This window comes from Mytilus californianus, unplaced genomic scaffold (assembly GCF_021869535.1).
Source record: "Mytilus californianus isolate M0D057914Y unplaced genomic scaffold, xbMytCali1.0.p SCAF_7, whole genome shotgun sequence".
NCBI classification, from domain to species: domain Eukaryota; kingdom Metazoa; phylum Mollusca; class Bivalvia; order Mytilida; family Mytilidae; genus Mytilus; species Mytilus californianus.
This window is the reverse complement of record NW_026262723.1, coordinates 77,033,574-77,055,898: the sequence shown is the minus strand read 5'-3', so window position 1 is coordinate 77,055,898 and position 22,325 is coordinate 77,033,574. Positions and strand designations below refer to the sequence as shown.

At 30.6% G+C, this 22,325-nt stretch overlaps 1 protein-coding gene across 4 annotated transcripts in view; it reads right to left on the bottom strand.

Moving 5' to 3' along the window:
* The window catches only part of LOC127709021 (myocardin-related transcription factor B-like), an 85,923-nt gene that overhangs the window by 19,289 nt on the left and 44,309 nt on the right, over positions 1 to 22,325 (bottom strand). For all 4 annotated transcript variants that reach the window (XM_052214295.1, XM_052214293.1, XM_052214296.1 and 1 more), the window contains 3 exons: positions 13,781 to 14,023; positions 12,998 to 13,063; positions 11,390 to 11,445 (listed from right to left, as the gene is read on the bottom strand). In XM_052214295.1, coding sequence (XP_052070255.1) covers positions 11,390 to 11,445; positions 12,998 to 13,063; positions 13,781 to 13,919 — 261 coding nt within the window. In that variant the 5' untranslated portion in view covers positions 13,920 to 14,023. The remainder of the gene's footprint in view (positions 1 to 11,389; positions 11,446 to 12,997; positions 13,064 to 13,780; positions 14,024 to 22,325) is intronic.

The following is a 22,325-nucleotide window of genomic DNA, read 5'->3' as shown; positions in this document are numbered from 1 at the left end:
ATAGCCTTTTAGTCTATTTTGTGATGAAATCATACAGAAAATAATGCTCTTGTGTGCAATTTAAGAGACTGGATATGAGGGTTTGCCTCACAACCTGTATAGTATCATTACAAGAAGGGGTAATATTAGTCCATTACAGAAGTATTGGCAAGTATGAACTTTCTGATACCCTATTTTTCACAAAACAATTAAATCATAGATCAAAAGTGGGTAAAAACAAGGAAATATATGATTGAAATATGTCTCCACACCTTCTTGTACCTTTATTGTTTTCTCAAAGGAGTCAATTTCCTGTTCTGATTACAAACCAATACTGATGACAATTCTCAGTCACCAAAACAAATTGTTTCCTCCCAGTGAGATTGTTCTAGGAATATAACACTATGATAATAATAACATAAAGTGTCCAATTTATATACTTTGTACCATTTACTTTACATACTTATTCTACTTTTACGTCATTAAACAAGAAGATGTTAGAGCAGTAAATGTTTCTGAGACAATCATTTATTATATTAGTCATCAAAGAACCAATCTACTATTTCTTCAAATAGATTTTTAGTCCTTACACCAATCAGAGTGGTTTGAATACATTAGCCCTCTTTCTTCTCAATGCAAAGTGACTGCACTGAGTAATGTATTAATGGATAAACTGTGTATACCTGGAAAGTGTAGGTAAGGGAGGCTGCAGTAATGGTAGATGTTTACCCAGATCACCTGACAAAAAAGATCCAATGTTTCTAATCTGAACAGTTATAATGGGAGGCTGCAGTAATGGTAGATGTTTACCCAGATCACCTGACAAAAAGATCCAATGTTTCTAATCTGAACAGTTATAATTGATAGTTGTTAGTATGAGACAAATATAGGTGTAACAAAATTAAAATTTAAACTACAGAGATACAAACTGTAATTACACTACTAGATAGAACTAATGTCAAATTCTTGTTAATTACCTGTGAAACTTGTTTGGCACTGATTAATAAACATGCTTGACTTTTAGGACTTACAATCTCTGATTTACTCAACCTTAATCTAAATATCTTCGCTTCAAAATAATTTCTTAAAATTAAACAGTGCATCTGCACATGGTTACTTTTAAACAGCAGATTTCTAATCATGCTTTGGAAAGTAACACTTTTAACAACACCATTTTACTGAATTTTATAGTCTGTTTAGCATGCATTTATAGAACTTTTCTGTCAGTGCAATTGGGGGAAATAATAGCACTAAACGTTTTGATATATTATTTGCATTTGTTCCAGAAACAAATAAAAAAGAAAATTATCAACATGTAACAATCTGACATTCTTTTTTAAACATGCTGGTACCCATGTCTAGCTGTTTCTAAAATTCTTTTATGCATAAGGTCAAAGGTACAGAACTAAATTTTAATACACAAATAAGAAACTTAAACATAATATCAACAAGTGGGACACAATTTCAGTTGAGAAAAGAACTACTTACTGGTTAAATTAATTATACAGAAGTCAGCAAGAAAAGAAGAAGATATTTTGGTAGAAGCTTAGTCATTATCAATATTACAACAATGTTAAGTATTTGCTCATTATTGATGAACATAATGCAATGAAAACAAGAGATAAGACATGGGTGATTTTAGGTAAATAATTAACTGTTGATATGTACTAATTTACCCTTTATGTGGATGTATGAAACATATGGTCCTGTTTCTGATCAGACAGATACAGGGGCTAGAAGTATGCATTGATCTGTTCAACATAATTCTACGACCAGTAATTCTCAATTACGCACAACATGATCGCTTAGAGATATGCAGCAAAACACAAACTATAATACGTTTACGTTCCTTTTATTATGGAAACTTAAATAAAATGCTTTTAGATGATCCTATATTGACCTGACTTAGCATGTGTTAATCTCAGTTCTGTTTACATTTATTCTGGACAAACAGATGTAAACATAAGTAAAATAAACTCACTCTGGTAAAAATACAGACCCTGTGTTCACAAGGATCTGACAGTGCATTTCGTTCGATTCATTATTTTCGTGGGTACCAATTTTCGTGGATTGAGTAAAACTTGCATTTTTGTGTATATTTGATTTCTTGGTTTTGAAAAAGTCTGCATACAAGCCTATAGAAAATTTGTTATTTGTTGGACCATTAGATTTGTGGTTCACCTGTTCTCACAAAATCCATGAAATTGGTATCCCAGGAATACTTAAATGAATCCATATTTTTTTTTGTTCTGATACCTATTAACTCAACAAATGAAATTTCTCCTTCAAATTTTGAAGATATGTAAAATAACAATAAATCTGAAGATCCAGTATAAGGTCATAAAAGCAGAAAGTAGATTGGAGCATTATTGGATCCTTGTAAGTAAAACATGAATGCATGATCTGTATTTAAATCAGATTGAACATTAACTGAAACTTTGAAAGATGGATTTTGTTAAAATCTTATTCATTTCTGCCTTCCTTGTCATCAAGAACAGAAAAGCTTTTGGCATTGGGAAGTATGTCATTCTTTGACACTTTATCCTACTCTAATGCAATGTGACATGTAACCCTATTTCTGATTGGATGACGTCTGTCGTCAATTCCACAGTAACAGTAGATGATTCCAAGATATTTTAAAAGTTTTATTTTGAATTTTAAGAGTATTGCATTAGAATATGAATAAAAGTACCATGTTTAAAGAGTTGCCAATGTCACTCATTACTGCGGTATGGGTTTTGGTCATTGTTAAAGGCCTATAGTGACCTATAGTTGTTAATGTCTGTGTCATTTGGTCTCTTGTTGTGAGTTGTCTCATTGGCAATCATACAACATCTTCTTATTTTTATATTTATTTGACAGTTGCAAATATTGAATGAAATGGATCTGCTCCATGTCACCTATTAAACTGCCTTTGCAAATGTCAAATCCCAATTGATGGTGACAATTTTTCAAATATGGTACATGTACTGTTATTCCTTAATTCTTTAAAAACAGATGGTATCCAACTTAAATTCTAATGTTTCAGCATAGACTGTTATGGTCCATTTGTAATATTGTAAAAATATAAAACCTTTGGCTCCTTGTTCTACTCTATTTCTTCAAAGTATATTAAGACTAAATGATTTAGGAAATTAAAGCGATTTGACTTTTGAAATAAACATGTTATCAAGATGAAAGAAATCTATTACTTAAGATAATATTCTGTTATTTTCAAGCACCAAGTTTAAATTGATATTTAAGGAGGTAAATCTCAGCGATTTGATTTTAATTACAGTACAGTATAAGACTGTCACTTCAGACTTTATAACATTGTCTTATAACAACCTGTATGTGGGTGTATAAGATGGATAAACAATTGCTGAAAGCTCTGAGATTCTGCCAAAATTCCTTACCATTATGACTCAAGGACAAGTATTCCATAATATTGATCTAACACAAATTTTATTGACTGAAAAGCGATAAAAAAAATTGCGGTAAAAAAAGACCAATGATGTTGTTCTTCACAATAAATAATTATTAAACTGACTTTCAAGTGAAATTTGAAGGTTGCGAAAAATTGTGGTAAAAAAAAACCAATGGTGTTGTTCTTCACAATAAAAAATTATTAAACTGACTTTCAAGTGAAATTTGAAGGTTACTAGTCTGTTGATGGTGCTGTAACTTATAGTATGATTAAATCTGATTGCTTTCAATGATACTTCTTTCACAGTTAAGCAAAAACATTTAAAACGAAGAGTGCAAATGCTGAAATATTTCGCCTGCTTTACTGATCACAATTGATTTTACTTTGAAAGTGTTTTAGATAAAGATTTTACTACAAATATCACATATATTTATCACTATCAATGGTCCATGTAAATCAGGTCAAGGTCAGAAGAACCCTGCTAGACCAACATGTACAACTTGCATCTCACAGATGTGGTATGATTGTCAATTAGACAACTATTCACTAGAGAACAAATGACAAAGATGTAAAGAACTTAACTTTTTAATTGTCAAAGTTAATAGCAAGAAATAATAATCTTGTGATTACCCATGTTTCCTCAAGTTCAAAACTACTGTAATTGCCAAAGAAAGCAATAAATGTATAACGGAAATATTCATAAAAATTTGGCAAAACACTGTCAACACTGACACAGTTATATACATGTGGATTCATTGGCAAGCAAACCATCAATATGTGTATCATTACAGTTTGACCCAAATATAGAGTATAAATAGTATATTAATTTTCTTTTGACAAAAAATAACTACACATGACCTTGTAAAACACTCATAAGCATATCCAATAGAGCGAATTGGCATACACAGCTGAAAACATACTTGTGTCAACTGATTTCCTTGCAAGTGATTTATTCAAATCTAATTTAGGATGAGATGATTTATAAAGGTTAAAGCTAAGTAGAAATCAGGTTAAGTCATCCAAAGGCTTAGCCTTAGCAATATTTATTTCAATATCTAGCTATTGTTAAAATATCTTTCGATAAAAGAACCGTTGTAGGACTTTTTCATAACCAGCCATATCACTTTGATACAAACATACTTAAGGTCAATTTAAAGTAAATGGGCTATTTCACAGATTTTCAACAACATGTTATTTTCAAAGAAAAAATCTATGGATTTGAAATTGGAGATTTGACAATTTAAAGATAAATTTGAAAGCGTTTTTAGACGATTCTTGCCTTGATTCCATTAAAGAGTTTAGTTTTATTAATGTGACTTAGATCATTTACTGGTCCTTGACTGACCTTTAGAACTTATGAGAAGCCATCAGCTTGATTCCTGCTCTATTAAAGAGTTTAGTTTTATCAATGTGGATTAGACCATTTACTGGTCCTTGACTGACCTTTAGAACTTATGAGAAGCCATCAGCTTGATTCCTGCTCTATTAAAGAGTTTTGTTTTATCAATGAAGCACAACTGATTCTGAATCATGAAATAATTTTTCAATACATTTGAGTCATATTACTCCAGACCCCAAAGTTGCAGCCAGAAAAAAAAAAAACTACAGTGCATTAGGTTTCAGTGGTCAACCTGCAGTGCTATTTCAAAACATAAATGTAAAGGTCATTTCTGAAAACCTGGTCTTACATAGGTCACCATCACAGGTAACACGGTGAACTTCATGGAAGACGACTGAGGAATTTTTATTTATTTTGATAGTCAGAGATTAGAAGCATTCCATGTAATGCAAAAAGCAGAACCTATAATGGAGACTGAGCAAAGAAGACTTGTTATCAGCTATTTACAGAGTTCAAACATAACTTAATCATAGATGATATAAGATGTAGCATCTGGAATCCTCATTTATACTGACTGCAATATTTTCTGCAAATGTAACTCAGCAAAAAATAAATGAAAAAGTAACATATATGTAACATCTATAGATCTGGATTATTGCCAAACCACCAGTGAACATCACAATAAATAGTTACAGATATGCTAAGAACTTTCCAGAGTTGAAGAAAAAAAATAAATTACCAACACCTGAAATTAACCTTCATGCATGTGACCTTGTAAAATCAAGTCAATGACCATCAAAATATAGCTAATTTTCTAAAATACAAATCAATTTGTTTCACATTTATATTAACGTTCTTGTAAATTCCTCAGATTTCATGCCAAAAAACATGGAAAGATCGTTTAAAAACTTGGTGATAGTAATTGCTACTTGTAAACAGCCACTTCTGGACATCTAAACAATTATTCCTATAAGTATTAACCATTTGAACTTAAGATTATTTAAGGACTTAACCTTGTTCTTTCACGTTGAAATCAAAAATATGCTGAAAGATAGATTTTTAAATTATAGCCAACAGGTCTTACAATGAGTTGTAATTAGTACCTACATTTTCCAAAACAAAAGTACAGATGTGATTGAAAAGAGGGCAATCAATCAAAACATTTCATGAAAACTTGAAAAAAACAATTAGGTACAAGGATACTTTTATCAAAGAAAAAAACATATTTACCAAGGCAATTGGCTTGAGGTTAGTATAACTTTTTTTCTCTGTTATGATACAAATAAACTGTGGACACAGAGATATGTCTTGCCTTTGTAACATGTTAACAATACAAAAGTTTCGTAGTCAATAGACCATAAGTGTCCAGACGATGGCCAAATGATCTACATGAAAATGAGGTGAAGAATTTGTAATACAATTGGCCAACAAATACCATTGACTTACTACTCACAAACTTTAACAATTGTTGACACCACTGACAAAACCAGCATGCGTAAGTCTAGCCTCCATAACTTCATCAACGAAAGACAAAAATCCTAACACATCTGTGTAACTTTATGCAAAGTTACCTGGTATATAACATTTTCCACAGACCACTATAAGTATGATCAGCCTTTCAGAATACACAGTTTATACAAATAATGGGAAAACAATAAAAACAAGAGCACAAAAAACAGTAAAAGAAAACAATGCAGTATCTAAAATATATGACAGTTCTTGAGATATCAGACAACAACTTGCAGTGTAAAACATTTCTGAAACCAATTTTAAAAATGTTGCAAACAAGAATGCCATTGGGAAAATCTTGATGATAATAACTCTTCAAAACACTTCTAACCATTGCCATTTTGAACCTTAATGTACCATTAATTCTTATGTACTTATAACTGCCTTTGAACTGGAAAATACCATCATTATCTCAACAACTTATTGTATAGACTGTGAAATTTCAATTTGATTCAAATCATTGAAAAGATAAATAAAGACTTTCACCTAAATAAAAGACTTAAAGAAAAACACCAATAAAAAACTGACAACCACTGGTAAATAGACTACTGTGATGGCTATATATTGTCTGAGTCTCAATATTATTTAGGGAGACCTATTTTGATATGTGTCATATCCAGACAAATATCACTGAAATTAAAGCTATGACAATGACTTTTCAATTTGCAAGTCATAGTATATACTTGAAAAGAAAAGATACGGGGTGGCTGTATGTCATTTATATGAGACAAAAATACCATTCAGATATCCATGCAACCAATGGATTAAAAGATCAGAGCTTTAATTGCTATTTTTTTCCTTTACAGTGGTTGGAAGATAATCAAGGATGAACTTTTGTCTGACATAGTTGAACCTATCAGTTTAACAATATCAAATGGTTCTTTTGCTATTTCCTAATGCAGAAGGTCTGCTATAGTGTATAAAAAAGTTTTCTCTTTGTGATCATGTACAGAGATGATCAGTTAGAGATCAGATGAAATAATTTTCATTACAGATGGTCCTCAAATAAAATATGGATTATGATGAATTGAAAATATACATAAAAATTTCTTCTTATGTGAGAAATTGCCTAAAGAAAGGAGTCATCAAAGACATTAGACATGTTATTTTAGTATCCCAGATTTGTGTTTCATTTGCACAAGACTCAACAGTGGAACTCCAATCAAAACAGTTGTAAGTCCAAATCAGAGAAGACGTGCAATAAAACACCAAAAATCTTACTCAGGCAATAAAACACCAAAAATCTTACTCAGGCCATGAAACAGCAGATTTTTGCGTTATTGGAAGTAAACATTTTGTTAACAGTTATAGAAAGTGCAGTCTTTTGGAAAGGATAATATAGAATCTGATATTTTTAAATTATAATTGATCTTAGGTTACTACATGTTTAATGGACCTTGGTATGACTTATTTTGTGAACTGTGGCACTTGTATGTAGGCACTATTTATTTATATATTAGTTAACTGACATTGGAACATTAAATCTGAAGCAACATCAAGTAATAATTACCTAATATTACAGTCTCTTAAGTGTGAAAAACCTCTATTGTTCCGTAGAGTATGGTTAACGACATGTATGTTTGTCCTATAGGGAGTCCACATGAATAAAGAAGATATAGGGTACACATTGACCAGACAGCAACCCACAGATATAAATCGACTTGTGATAGACATATAAACAAGTCTGTTTTGGTGTACAAGTAGCTGTTATTCTTGTTATAAATTTTTGGCGACATATAAGTCATTAATTTGCTGAAGGAAACACAGCTTAAGTGTAAGGAGAACTGAAAAGAACATTCTCATCAATTGCCTCTCACAAAGATTTATTAGCATGGAATTTTATATTAGTCATTTTGTTACAAGCATGAAAGTTGGAATCAATTAGATAATCATTTCTTAAAGTACATCAACTCTAAATAGAAACATTTCCCTCATAAAATTTTGATTTTGATGTTGCATATTGATAATGTAAACAGATCAGTAAAGATGATTAATTTTGGATAAATTACCATGTTTTGTTCTTTCAAAGTACACTTGTTGTCAGGTGAGTTATTATTTTGGACCCTGTCATGATCAAATGTTTGCCAAATTGGTAGTATCTTTGCACTGCACCCAATGAAATTTTATGTTTTCTCTTTGACATGAGTACCTCGTCCTGTAATAGGATATTGTTGTATTTTCATACCAACAAGAATAAATTAATTGTACTATTTCTAAAATTTTCTTCACAGGACTGTTAACTGCAGAAAGTTACTTTTTTTGTTTAATAAATTTTCTTTAGAGCACTATACCATATTCAAGGTAGTGCAATAGAGAAGCAGACATGAACTAGAAACAGCAGGTTCACTAACAAAACCAGTTAACAATACTGTAAATAATACTAATAATACACCTACATGAAAAAAAAGCAATATAACCTTCAAGCAACCTTGAACAAGGTCAAGAAAGCATTGATTGAAATTAGAAAACTCTTTAACAATAGGTAATCATTAACAAACAATTAATACAGCTGCATAAGAAATAACCTAATCAAAGATATCTATAATTGCTGACAGGTATAAAAGTTGAGGTATTTCTGTCTCAGACAGCCCTACTATTTGAATGACAAGATGAGCTGACATGCTGCCAGATTTCAATCATCAACTTAATCATTATTTCATTCCAACAGCCTTTCTTCTTATACAATTTTACTAAATCGTAAAACAGATCTTTCAAAAGAGCCATAATCATTCCTTTTTTTCTTTTGAATGAAAGAAGAAAAGACAAAAAGAGAATCAATTTATCTTTTTTCAAACAACCTGTAACACTGTTACTGCAATCAGCATTAAGTTACATGAAACGTGACAATTGCTAATCATTTTTAATGACATGACAACTGTTGAGTTAATTCCTGGACAAGAGCTGCCAACTTAGTGCACTCTCTCTCTTGCCACATAATTGTGTAGGTGTATAATTTTCTACACCAGCTACTACGTAAACACCTCTATGATGTAAAACGCATGCTGACATCATCAAACAGATAACTTTTTTTTATAGTTTTCTCCTCAATCTTTATAATTATAAGGTATGTACCTATGCTTCCAAGTTAACAAAAATGCTTTTATCAGCAGAAAAATACTGGCGACAGAAAATGACTTGCACATGTACAGATTTTCTAAATGATACATCTGTTTGTTTGTTCATCAGTCAACAAGTTGTTTTTGCTCAATGTAATTATTTTTCCAAGTACAATTCAGTAATCAGGTAGATTGGAGTACATTGGAGTACAATAGAACTGTGTAATTAGTGTAAGCTTGTTAAAAAGACATTGCCTGTTTTCTAATTGACGGAAACAGATTTAAAAGTAGAGTATAACTCAGTTACCCTTATGACTTATATTAGCATAATGAGACAATACACTTAAAGTTGAAAACTTAGATGTTGTTTTTGCATATAACTTCGTAGTTTTCAAATTTTTTTTATTTGAATATGGAGTAATTAATAGGAATGTAGTCCTCATATCAAAAGAAAAAAATTTAAAAAATATGAGATCAAGATAAGTAAACAAATTTTTCTAAAAAAAATTTCTGACACTACTAAAATAATCTAATTTTGGATGTAACACATCTTCTGATTGGCTGAAAGATTTTTGTTTATCAGCTCATAGACGTAATTTTGTCATGTGACTGTGACGTCATCAATGTTTTTTCATGATTTACTCCTTAAAATTGGAATTCAGAATAAAATTATAAGGAATGACTGTAATATTTTTTCTGTCTATTCAAAATAACCTCAAAAATGTGGTGCACACTTTTAAATAACCGGTTATTCAGTGTGCACCACATTTTTTGATGTTATTTTCTTCATAGACAGAAAAAATATTACAGTCTTTCCTTAAATAATCAATTTTGCATATCCTATATGCATTTTTTTCAGGATTTTCCTAAAAACACAATAAAGGATCATATGACTATCTCCAAAAAATGTATATCTGATTACCAACAAAAAAGTTCATGTGATGTTTTGTAAAGTATACCCCCACTTGTGAAGACTTCCCTGCTCTGTGGATATAATAAAAGTTCTAGTATCGTCAAAGTGACTGCCCTGCAGATCTTAAAATTGCTAACACAATACAACTCATCATTGTAACCTAAATGACCAAAGATCAAATCATTCTTTAATACAGGAGCTGAGTGATATGTAACCAAAAATTCCATGCTCAGTAGGTTTAATAAAATTTCAAATTATTATGAACTAACAGAAATTGAATACTCAACAGACTGGAAAATTGTTAACACAGTACAACTCAAAAAGTTAATGCCTAAATATCAAATCATTCCATGATACATGTACTGAAGCTGAGTTATATGTCACAAAAATTACAGACAAGTTCATAATAGTAACCCAACCAGTCCATTAGTGGGAGAATATGATGACAAGACAAGTTCATAATAGTAACCCAACCAGTCCATTAGTGGGAGAATATGATAACAAGACAAGTTCATAATAGTAACCCAACCAGTCCATTAGTGGGAGAATATGATGACAAGACAAGTTCATAATAGTAACCCAACCAGTCCATTAGTGGGAGAATATGATGACAAGACAAGTTCATAATAGTAACCCAACCAGTCCATTAGTGGGAGAATATGATGACAAGACAAGTTCATAATAGTAACCCAACCAGTCCATTAGTGGGAGAATATGATGACAAGACAAGTTCATAATAGTAACCCAACCAGTCCATTAGTGGGAGAATATGATGACAAGACAAGTTCATAATAGTAACCCAACCAGTCCATTAGTGGGAGAATATGATGACAAGACAAGTTCATAATAGTAACCCAACCAGTCCATTAGTGGGAGAATATGATGACAAATATGTACTGTAAATAGCTACTAACAAGGTATTGGTCATCTAAAACACCTGCCTCATATTTGTAAATGATAATACTACTTTTACTTAATATATCATTATCTTGGTCAAACATGTTTGTTTTGTTTTTGTTTTGGTGGAAACAATCAAGACACATATATAGAAGTCAATACAAAAATAAACATAAATATAAGAATACTTCTGATACAAAATAAGTCAAGCAAGCACTGAAAGTTTGACTCTGCCATAGCAAATATAATGAGACTATAAATGTCTTGAACAACTGTTCAACTCTCCTTACCTTAGCTCTTTCTAATGATTTTCTCTGTTCTGCAAATGCTGGAGGGGTTTTCAAAGCTTAAAAAACAAAAGTACATCATATGATCATAAACACCTGTCATTAATTGGAAAAGTCAAATTCATTCATTTCATTCACCTTTCCACAATTACACAGCAGGAAAAGGATCCTGATGTATTTAGTTATAAGAGGAAAAATTGGAAGAATTCTCTATCTTGTATTTCAGATTTTATTACAAATGTTTTAACCTCAGTAACATCTTGGGTGCTTTATTAACTTCATCAATTGAATCATTAACCGATTTTAAATGATGCAATTCCATCATAAGGATATATTATTTGGTCCTAAATATTCACAGATTTTCTTGTAATTTTAATTTTTGAAGTTTGTATTCTGCCAATATTTTGAGCTTCAGGATGATTAAAGATTATTATTTTCACTCTGTAGGAAAACGACTTGTAATATGTAATTACTGTTGTAGCAGTTATAAACAAATTATATTTTACATCATAAATGGATGTAAAGAGCCTGTATATACACCATCAATGAATATTTTATACCACATAACTTTTAGTATTTGATTAACACAAATAATTCTGGCCCTCCCTATAACTCACCTCTCCTACTCGCAAGAGTCTGAACTATTTATACAATTAAAATGTGTCACAAATCCTGGATTTTGATTGGACCTCTTTGGAAGAGGGCACATCAATTGACAGCCCAATTTATTGAAATAGGTAAATCCAACAGCTCATTTCACGACTATACTTTTTTTTTGGTCCAAACAAATTTTGTAAAAATTCCACTAGCTGAAAACCGATTTTAATTGTCACTCGCTGTTACATGCTGGGAAACATTTTTATCCCTACCACATTCTATATGTGCCTGTACCAAGCCAGGAGCCTGTGATTGAGTGGTTTTCCCTTGTTGCTGTTTATCATATTTGTTTTTTGTTTATTGTGTTTTTCTGTTGCACCACTGTCCCAGGTCTAGAGTGAGGGTTGGGCGACCGCTAACATGTTTAACTCTGCCACATTCTTTATATGCCTGTCCCAAGTCAGGAGCCTGTAATTTGGTGATTGTTGTTGTTGGTTGCTGTATAACCTATTTGTTTTTCGTTTATTGATTTGTACATAAACCAAGCTTTCTCGTTTAAATTGTTTTACATTTGTAATTTAGGGGCCTTTTATAGCTTGCTGTTCAGTACGGATATAGCTCATTTTTGAAGGTCATATAGTTGCTAATTTCTACATTGTTAGGTCTCTGGTGAGGAGTTGTCTAATTGGCAATCATACCACTGTATTGTGGTTTTAGCACAGACTGATAATTAAATATGAATAACAAGTGAAACTGCGAGCTACTGCTCACTGAAGATACCTCCGCCCAAATATTTTGGTAAACAGGAAGTTGTTGAGTGATGAATCTGAAAACGCATCACACCGTATAGCTGACTTATATAAACCCTGAAACCAAATTTCAGAAATCCTTATGATGTAGTTCATGAGAAAGCTGCGACGGCTGTTTGGGAAAATTCAATCAAGCAAATCTTATAGTAAAATATAACTATAGTAAAGTGTTGGTTATAGACAAAATTAAGTTTATGATACATACGTGGATATATGCCTTGGTCTACAAGTTCAGTTACAGATCTTCTCATCATCAGCTTTCGTTTCAATGCTACAATTGGAAAAACAGCCATTTTATTATATTATAAGTTCTACATAAATACGTAAGGATATACTACATAACCAGATCTGGTTACAATTTCTATTTCTCCTAATTCATTAATTCGTACATAAAAGGTCTTGTTGCATGATTCATTGACCTGCTTCATTATCTTTTTTCTTTTTCTTATTAAGTCTATTAAGACATATTCTGCATGAATGTATTCTATGAGGGGCTACATTTGTGTGTCAATTTGGTTTCTTCTTTTTTGGCAACATCTGAAACCTCGAGCACCTTGAATACTTCCTTACTTGTATTATCAAGTGTATAGAAATGCACTACACTGAGGTTACTTGTAATCATGTGGTGATTGTTTTTGTAATTCTATGCTTAAAACAACAAATTTTATGATCCAAAACATAAACAGACTTTTGCAGGAACCATGTAAATTGGAGACTAAAGTATTTACAGAACATGATATTTTTTTTTTGGCTGTCTGACAATGTCTTACATCTAGTTTTCTGTTATGCTTTTATTACATTAAAAGTTGTACAGGAAAAGTTTACACTGTCAAAAGTTCGTACTTTCAAGGTCAATTTACACCTGTTAACTTAATTCAGTTAAAATAAAATATGACATTAAGTGCATGAACATTAAGACAGCATCAAGATATTGTTTTTGTTCACTAACTGCTATTTTTGTCTTGTCTTTTAAAAGTTTAATACATACATTCTTTATTTTTATCCATGCTTTGTTGTAATGACATTTCTTCTAATGTTGACTGTGGACTTGTTGGTTTTTCTTCTTCTCCGTTTAACTTAGGTGTTGTCCCATCAGCTGCAGCAGCTTTTGCTTTTTCTGCTTCCATCCTACAGTCTTTACAATAAAACTTATGGATGTACTGGATAGCCTCTTGATCTAGATGTGCCCCACCCCCATATAGGGGGGACCAACTGGAACTACTGCTAGAATCTGAAAATAGCAAGCATATGTTTAATCATGTATATCATTAACCTGAAAAAAAATCAAATAACATAAATGTTTACAGACCTAGACCAAATGATATGTTCCTAATTCTCTAATGCAAGTTTACTTACCCATATTGAAAATCTTCACGTTTTTTCTTATTTTATTGAGTTATCTATTTCCACTCTAAATTCTGTGAATGCAATGCAGTGGTATGTTTATAATGTCAAACACAGTACACTCAGACTAGAATCATTTTGAATTATAATCACCTTGTTAGGAAAAAGTGTAAATTGTATGAAGAAATATGTAAAGGTTCCAAAGAATCTTGTGTCATGCCTGCAACTGCTGTCTGTGTTAACGTCTAATGTTATATGCCAAAAAAAAAAAAGTCTATTTACATGTATCACAGTAATTTTTATAAAAATATTGTACATAGTACTCAGATTGCTTTCTTTTAATCATGAAGAAAATTTTGTCCAATTTTTTTGTCAATGAAGGTGTGACTTAGTTATTCAATTTCTAAAATCTTTAACCAGAAACCATGCCTTAATGTAATTGTCTGCCATTTATTATTCATCAGTATTAAAATGACCACTTGAATAAATAATCATGGACAGAAAAAATTTAAATACATTTTTGCACCAACAAACTATTATTAATGTATTTACTATAAAGCATTTCTGGAGTCAAGTTAGTTTTAGCATACATTCAAATTAACTTTATGAAGATTTCTCTCATCATTTTCTAAATTTTAAAGTACATTTATGATTTCCTTTTGATCCTCTTTAATAAATATGATATATAGTATAGAAATTTTGGCTAAACTTACAGAAAAAGTATTAGGAAATGTCTTATTAATTGTTACTGCACCTTATAAATAGATAATGTGGCTTCTTTTGGATTACAGCATTTGGAAAGTCTAAAAAATTTATTTGGATGAAAATTAAAATTAAACCTGTGCTATCACTGCAAGATGTGCCCATCCCAAGCAATCCTTTAGACAGTTTTATGTGAAATCATTAAAATACAGACTACTGCAAAAAGAAAAGTAATAAACTGTTGACAGAGAGATATGTCTCGCCTGTCTGCATTAAATTCAGAAAAAAGACAATCTGATGGACAGCAACATTGCTAATTGATTCAAAGTCGCTGGACCATGAACTAGTGGGTAGGGCCCCAAAAAGGTTTAACAAACTATATGTACAGACAGTAATGTAACTTTATAGAAAATGTTGTTGAATATTGTTAGTAGTTGCTATCAAACTAACTTAAGCAGAAAACCTTACATTGAAAATTGCAAATTAATTCAAAGTCACTGGAAAAACAATCCCTATGTCTCACTTTCCGTGACTTTTGCAGGCGAGACAAAAATCAGGGAATAAAAGGATGTCACAATGTGTTAAGTTAAATATTTCTATATGTCAAACTCAACACACTAAATATTCAATGAAGTTAAGGTTTCTAAAATTTATTGGAAACACAGGCTGCCATAGATCAGGAAAACACACAAAGTATGCTTCAAATAAAACATAAAAACAGAAATGTTAAAACAAGAGCATTCTGACATTTCCAGAGTATTTTTACACCTGTCAATCAACTATAACCTTCAATCTGAATATTACTGCAGTGATAAAAGTTGATATTTAACAGGTATGTAACAGTGACAGTTTGGTAGTAAAATATACAGGTTTAGAGCAGACATATAATTTCATTCAAAACTTCAACCACTTTTATGTCTTTAAGAATTTCTTGCCAAACTTAAAATTCAGTTCATTTAACACAACTGTGAAAAAAAATTCTGACCTAACTTATATAATTCCAAAAGAGCAGGAATCAGTATGGAAGAACACAAAATAACCCATGAACTTAAATCATTAAATACATTGGAATTTTCTAATGGCTTTCTTACTTTGTAATACTGTGGATTCATTAATTTTCGTGGGTTCCAATTTTCATGGATTGAGGAAAACTTATATTTCCGTGGATATTTAATTTCATGGTTTTGCCAAAGTCTGCAAACAAGCCTATAGAAAATGTGTACTTTATTGAACATTTGAATTTGTGGTTTATCTATACCTACAAAATCCACGGAAATTGGTATCCCATGAATAATAATGAATCCACAGTAATATGGTAATAATATGAACATGGCATCACATTTGCAGTCAAAATATATTGTAAGCCTTTCCTTTTATATTTGGTTAAAGACTTTTCAAAATAATATGTAGATATGTCTTTTTAGGTGACTACCTCTAGATATCTTAAAGTTTGTAATTTGAACCAAATTTTATTCATACTTTTACTGGTCTTTACAAATTTCAATAAATCTCTGCATATAGCTTGTTGTTACAAATGGTATAATCCCCACTGACTCTTAATTTGATCAGCTATTGCTCTCAATAAATTGAAATGAAAAAGAATTCTCCAGTAAACCATGATATTATTGTAAATTCCCCAAATAAAATACATGTACAAGTTGAATATGCCAATACAATCAAATAAAATACATGTACAAGTTGAATATGCCAATACAATCAAATAAAATACATGTACAAGTTGAATATACCAAAACAATCAAAGATTCAAAAAAGAAGTTTAAATAGCACATTTCCTACCAGTAAGATCATAGAACCTTTCCAATGGTAAAACTTCTGTTTGAACTCAGGACACCAGAACAAGATACAACACAGTTCAAAATCAGGCATGTATACATATTATATATACTGTTTTGTTATTTAAATGATATCTTCCAATTGAAAAGTTTTACATCATAACATAGATGCTGAAGATTTACAATCTTCTATCAAATAATGGTTCAAAAATGATAAATTTCAATTTTTAGCAAAACAAATTCCTGCCATTAATAATTTTTTGTTATAACCACCTACAACATTCTATCATTGAAATACATATAAAATACAATAAAGTCAACTACACAAATTTTTTTTCAGACTTTAAATCAATCTGCCAGCATCATAAAATGTTCTGTTTGAAACTTAAACCCTTTATACTGAATCCACTTCCAACAAAACCTTCTGTGTAAAATTTTAGGGAAATGAAACTTCAAACAGAATTCATACCTGTGATGATGGTCTGAACTTGTGCTTCAAATATTTACTACAAGTGCCAAAAAAATAAACACAAGTTAATTAAAAATTTTACATGTTTCCTGAAATCTTGCAGAAATATAAACATTATCTCAACTATTCCCTTTTAACATGAAAGATTGCACTACTTACTAATAATCATATACCAGACTTCAAATTGACCATTTCCAGGTCATGTTGTGTTTTATTCGATCAGTAGATTAGTTTCTGTGGAATGGAATTAATGTCTTGGCACTATATAGAACACTATCTAATTAGCTGATTAATATATCAAAAGTGGAAATCACCGACAAATTAAATTTGACTTCATTTTTTAAGTCTTACATTTCCTTATCCTAATTAAGGAAGTTGTTATGACATTTAAAGAAAAAATTATAGGATTCATTGTTTATTGCATTATTGATATACAACATTTCTCTATTTATAGAACCAAAATACTATCATTTTCTTTCCATTTAATTGCTGAGTGTGGTAGGATAAAAGCGAAAAAAAATCACCACGGAATCCGACTAATTATTTGGATTATATCAAATCTTTGTGGGCAAAAAAATTCAATTGAATTGAAAAAAATATTCAAATAATCTTCAAGACTTAGTTCAAAACAGAAGCCATTTACTTGTTAAAAAAGTGCATTGTCAAAATACATATTAACATTTTGACATTAATTATTATCTTTCAATGAAAACAGAATGCAACACAAGTCAACATTTATTTTCATTCATTTGTTCAATTCTTTCTTTTTCCTCTTTAAAAGTTTCTCTACTAAAATTTTAAATAAACTTCCTTTCTTTAAACATCTCCTTATGTTATATTATTTTCCTTTATACTGAACCCAGAAAAGCGCAACTGTATCCCAAAAAGCTTATTTATGAAAATCACTCTGCAATGATGAACAAGTCAGTAAAATCCGTCATCAATTTTAGTTTTGAAATTTAACAAAACTGCAGTTATTTTATGTATTTATAATAATAACAATTATCCAATATGTATATAATAATTTTCAAACATTCTCAATAAATACTATTACATAAAATGATATTGATTCTTATAAAAGTCTGATGTTCTTATCTTATGGTTAATTAGTGAAGGAAATATCAATTAACAATCCATAGAAAAAAACGCTATGCTATGCTAAATCAGACAGAATTAAGAACATCAGCTATATGTTTGAAAGTCATGTAATGATCATTGTACATAAGAAGCATCCAAATGATAGAACTTCTGTTAATGATCAATGTAATAAGGAGTATACAAGAGGTCCTTGTAATCAAATTATGTTAGCTTTCTGTTTGAACTGTCATTAGGCACTAGCACTTTTCTTATCTGTAGCTGTACAAAAATGCATGAACAATCCTTGAAAATGTGATTAGCTACACAATTCAACCAAGATGTACAAAATGCATTGTCCTCAAAAATGTGTTTGACTACAACATTCAACCAAACAAGCTTGTTTTGAAATGTTGTTAAAATGTTTCACATTTTAAACTTAAAAAAAAAACAAAACATGATATATGAGAACTACATAAATAAATACTCATTTTTAACCTTGTCACAGCAAAATATTATCTTAACATGAACTGGAGTGCAGCAAAAGTATTTACAAATAGTTAAAAGAAACAACAATATTTTACATACATGTAACAAGTTGGTCCATCCAGGAGACACCAATATATGAGTATGAACATAAAATGTAAATTTTCTTAATTTAAAACAAATTTATGTGTCCTTATTCTGAATGTACTGTAACAAGATAGAACCCACTGATGGGCTCTCCAAATTGCTTATTAAACTGACAACAGCAAACACTGCAATCAATCTGTTAAGAAACAGAAAATGTTAATTTGTTCACTGGTGCAACCGTTTAGCACATTAATAGGGTCATACAGGTACTTGTACAAAGACCCTATTCTGTAGGTACTATAACAAGATGAGTACACACTATGGATAAAGACTTTCAAAATGTTTATTTGACTGACAACAGCAAACGAATCAATTAACCTGTTACGAAACAGTAAGTGTTATGTGCAAAAATCTTGCAAATTAGCACGGTTCATACAGGTACTTGTACAAAGATGCACCCTGTCTTTCGATTAACCTACTTTTAAATATCAAAGCATGAGGTAAGTAGGTATGCAAACATTGCATTTAGTCAAAAAGTAAATTCCCTCTGGATACAAGGGAACCATAAATGAGAACCAGAGGAATTATCTGATTCCTATCGTATTAACTGCAGAAAATCAAAGCAGATTTTTATTACTTCTTTCAGGTGATAATTCATTTACTGCCAGAAATAATTAAATTATACCAAATTACCAAAAGGGTTACCTGGTTGAATGGACAACTTCCAACTTTTTTTTTCTTCATTTCTCAATTTTCTAAATACAATTATGGTCAAGGATACCCTTTATAAAGTGTTGCTATCTTGTCATCAATTGTTCATTAGATGTCTATTATTTACTATATGTTGAGTATAGCATTATCAATTAAAAATGTGGGGAAAAAAAGCAAAAATTAAAAATTCATGTTACCTATCATACTTATTTTGTAATGTCAATACTAGTATACAGATAATCTTTAAGTAAACATTAACCCTATGTATTTGATTATTGACCATCATCTTACACTGTGGACAAACATTAGAAAATAACTAGTGTTATGTAGATGATTATAAATAACTGCTGTACAAATAGATTATCCTACATGTACATGTAGACAGTGTTATATAATCAACAGCAATGTGTTACCAACATGCCAACGTTCGCAAGACAAAATCGTGACAGTACTAGGAAATAACTTCATACTTCTGTAAAATTCTCTATCAGTACTCATCTTCAGAAAGTACAAATGCTTTGTTTATTTTGTACTTTTAAAATGTGACATTTATTAGCTTCACATATTTATCATTTTCTTATGAAATGTTGCCACAATCCATAAAACAATTGTCTTAATTTGCTTATTACAAGTATTAGCTTATTTCAGAACAGTCATATTTACTGCTTCTTTTTTTTTAATTTACAGGCCAAAAACAACTTTCACGTGATAAAAACAATCCTGGTTTCACTTCCTCAACAATGTTTACATACTTAACATGCTTAAAATTCTTGGAAATGGCAACATTCTAGGGTCATGCTTCTTACTATTTTTGGTATCACATGATGATTGTATTCAATGCATTATTCTAATGGCTGAATGTTTTTACCTTTATTACAAATGAAAGTTAGAAAAAATAAAATGAACAAATGAACCACAGACAGAAAGTAATGTTTTTGTTCCTCTAACAGCTGGCATTTGCAATGCTCCATCAAATGTATAATAACCTCAGAAATTACAAAATCCAATTCATTCTGACCACAGACAGGATGCTACCTCTAATCTTCAAAAACTTGATTTTATTATCAGATGTTAAAAAAATGACTGCTCCTCAATGTAACCATAACAGCTGTTCGTAGTAGATAAAAATGTCTGGCCATTAGTTTACTATTATATCTTTTATTTGTTTACATAACTTTTACACTGTAATTATGAGGCTTATATAGAAGATTCAATTCAAGAATTTAAAATGACAAATTAAGACACATATTTCTTTCCTTTTTTTTAACATTTTAAAGACAATAAGTTGTGCAACACAAATTAAATACATTCTCTAAGGTAATGAACTCTTATAGATATAAGAAGATGTGGTATGAGTGCCAATGAGACACCCCTCCATCCAAGTCAAAATTTATAAAAGTAAACCATTATATTTTATCCATGTTTTATTGCATTGGGAGTCAGCAACTAATTTCAGGAAAATGCACTCTCTCATTTAATGATACTATTCTAAATGGAGCAAAAAAGCAGTGTGCAGGGTTGGTGCAAATGAATAAAACCCCTTTTGAACAAACATATCATGAGCCAGACTCAACCATTTTGAATAAAAATTTAATAAAATACATTTTGATTGAAAGCGAAATACTTACAGGCTTAATGAAATTTTCACCAGCCGTAGCTTTTTAACTAAAACATTTATTTTGAAGACTGACAGCTTTTGGAGGAGAATCAAAATCCTTGCAGAATATCACAATTTATCATAAATGTTTCAAATTCAATTCTCATAACTATTAGTCAGACAACAATGTGTATTGGGTTGAGCAAATGCATTCCTTTTTTCAATATTTGTATTGAATGACCTGATATGAAAAGTTCTCCTACAAATTCCCTCAGTCAAAATCTAGGTATGAAATGATCAGATATGACATTAAATCTTAAATATTTTCCCCGATAAAGAGATATGTTTTACACTTATCTTCTATCTTCACACATAAAATTGACACTTCTAAGAATATAGAAATATTGACTTGTCTGTGATTTATCATTAGGTTTACTATTATCTCCTAACAAATGCCATGTTCAAAAGAATTCGGTGCATAAAGTATAAATAAAATAATATGTTTTTATATAAATATATATAGCATATTTCTTTATCTTATCTATTAGAAAAATAGATTTTTTTCTGATGATATCATATATGATGATACAAGAAATGGAATTCTATTATGATCATTAGAAAGAATCCGGAGTTTTCCTCAACAATGGATGTCCCCATCATATGAAACACATTCCTATAGGATATCATCATCAAAATTTTCCAGTTACTCTCCTCCTCCAAACACAAACACACACATAAAGAACAAAGCATATCATTTAATTAATCCTATTGAAATAGATGTACTGATCTTTTGAGATAAGTCAATTGCTACTGATTTTTACAGTTTGTTCTTATGTTATGGTGTTAACCACTGTCCCAGGTTAGGGAGAGGGTTGAGCGCTCACAAACATGTTTAACCCCTCTTCTTTATATGCCTGTTTCAAGTCAGGAGCCTGTAGATAGTGGTTGTTGTTGGTTCATGTCTATCATATTTGTTTTCATTACTTGTTTTGTTATAAATTAGGCTGTTGGTTTTCTCATTTGAATTATTTCACATTTTTCATGTAGAGGCCTTTTATAGCAGAATGGTATGGGTTTTTCTTATTGTTTAAGGCTGTACGGTTGCCCATAAATTACTTAGATCCACTTCATTTGAATTGGTGGATAGTTGTCTCATCGGTAATCATACCACATCTCCTTATTTCTATATAAAATCACAATTTTGCTTTCTAGATATGTAAAAGAGCAAAATTGGAATTTAACATTTAAAATTTGATAAAACAGTTTATAA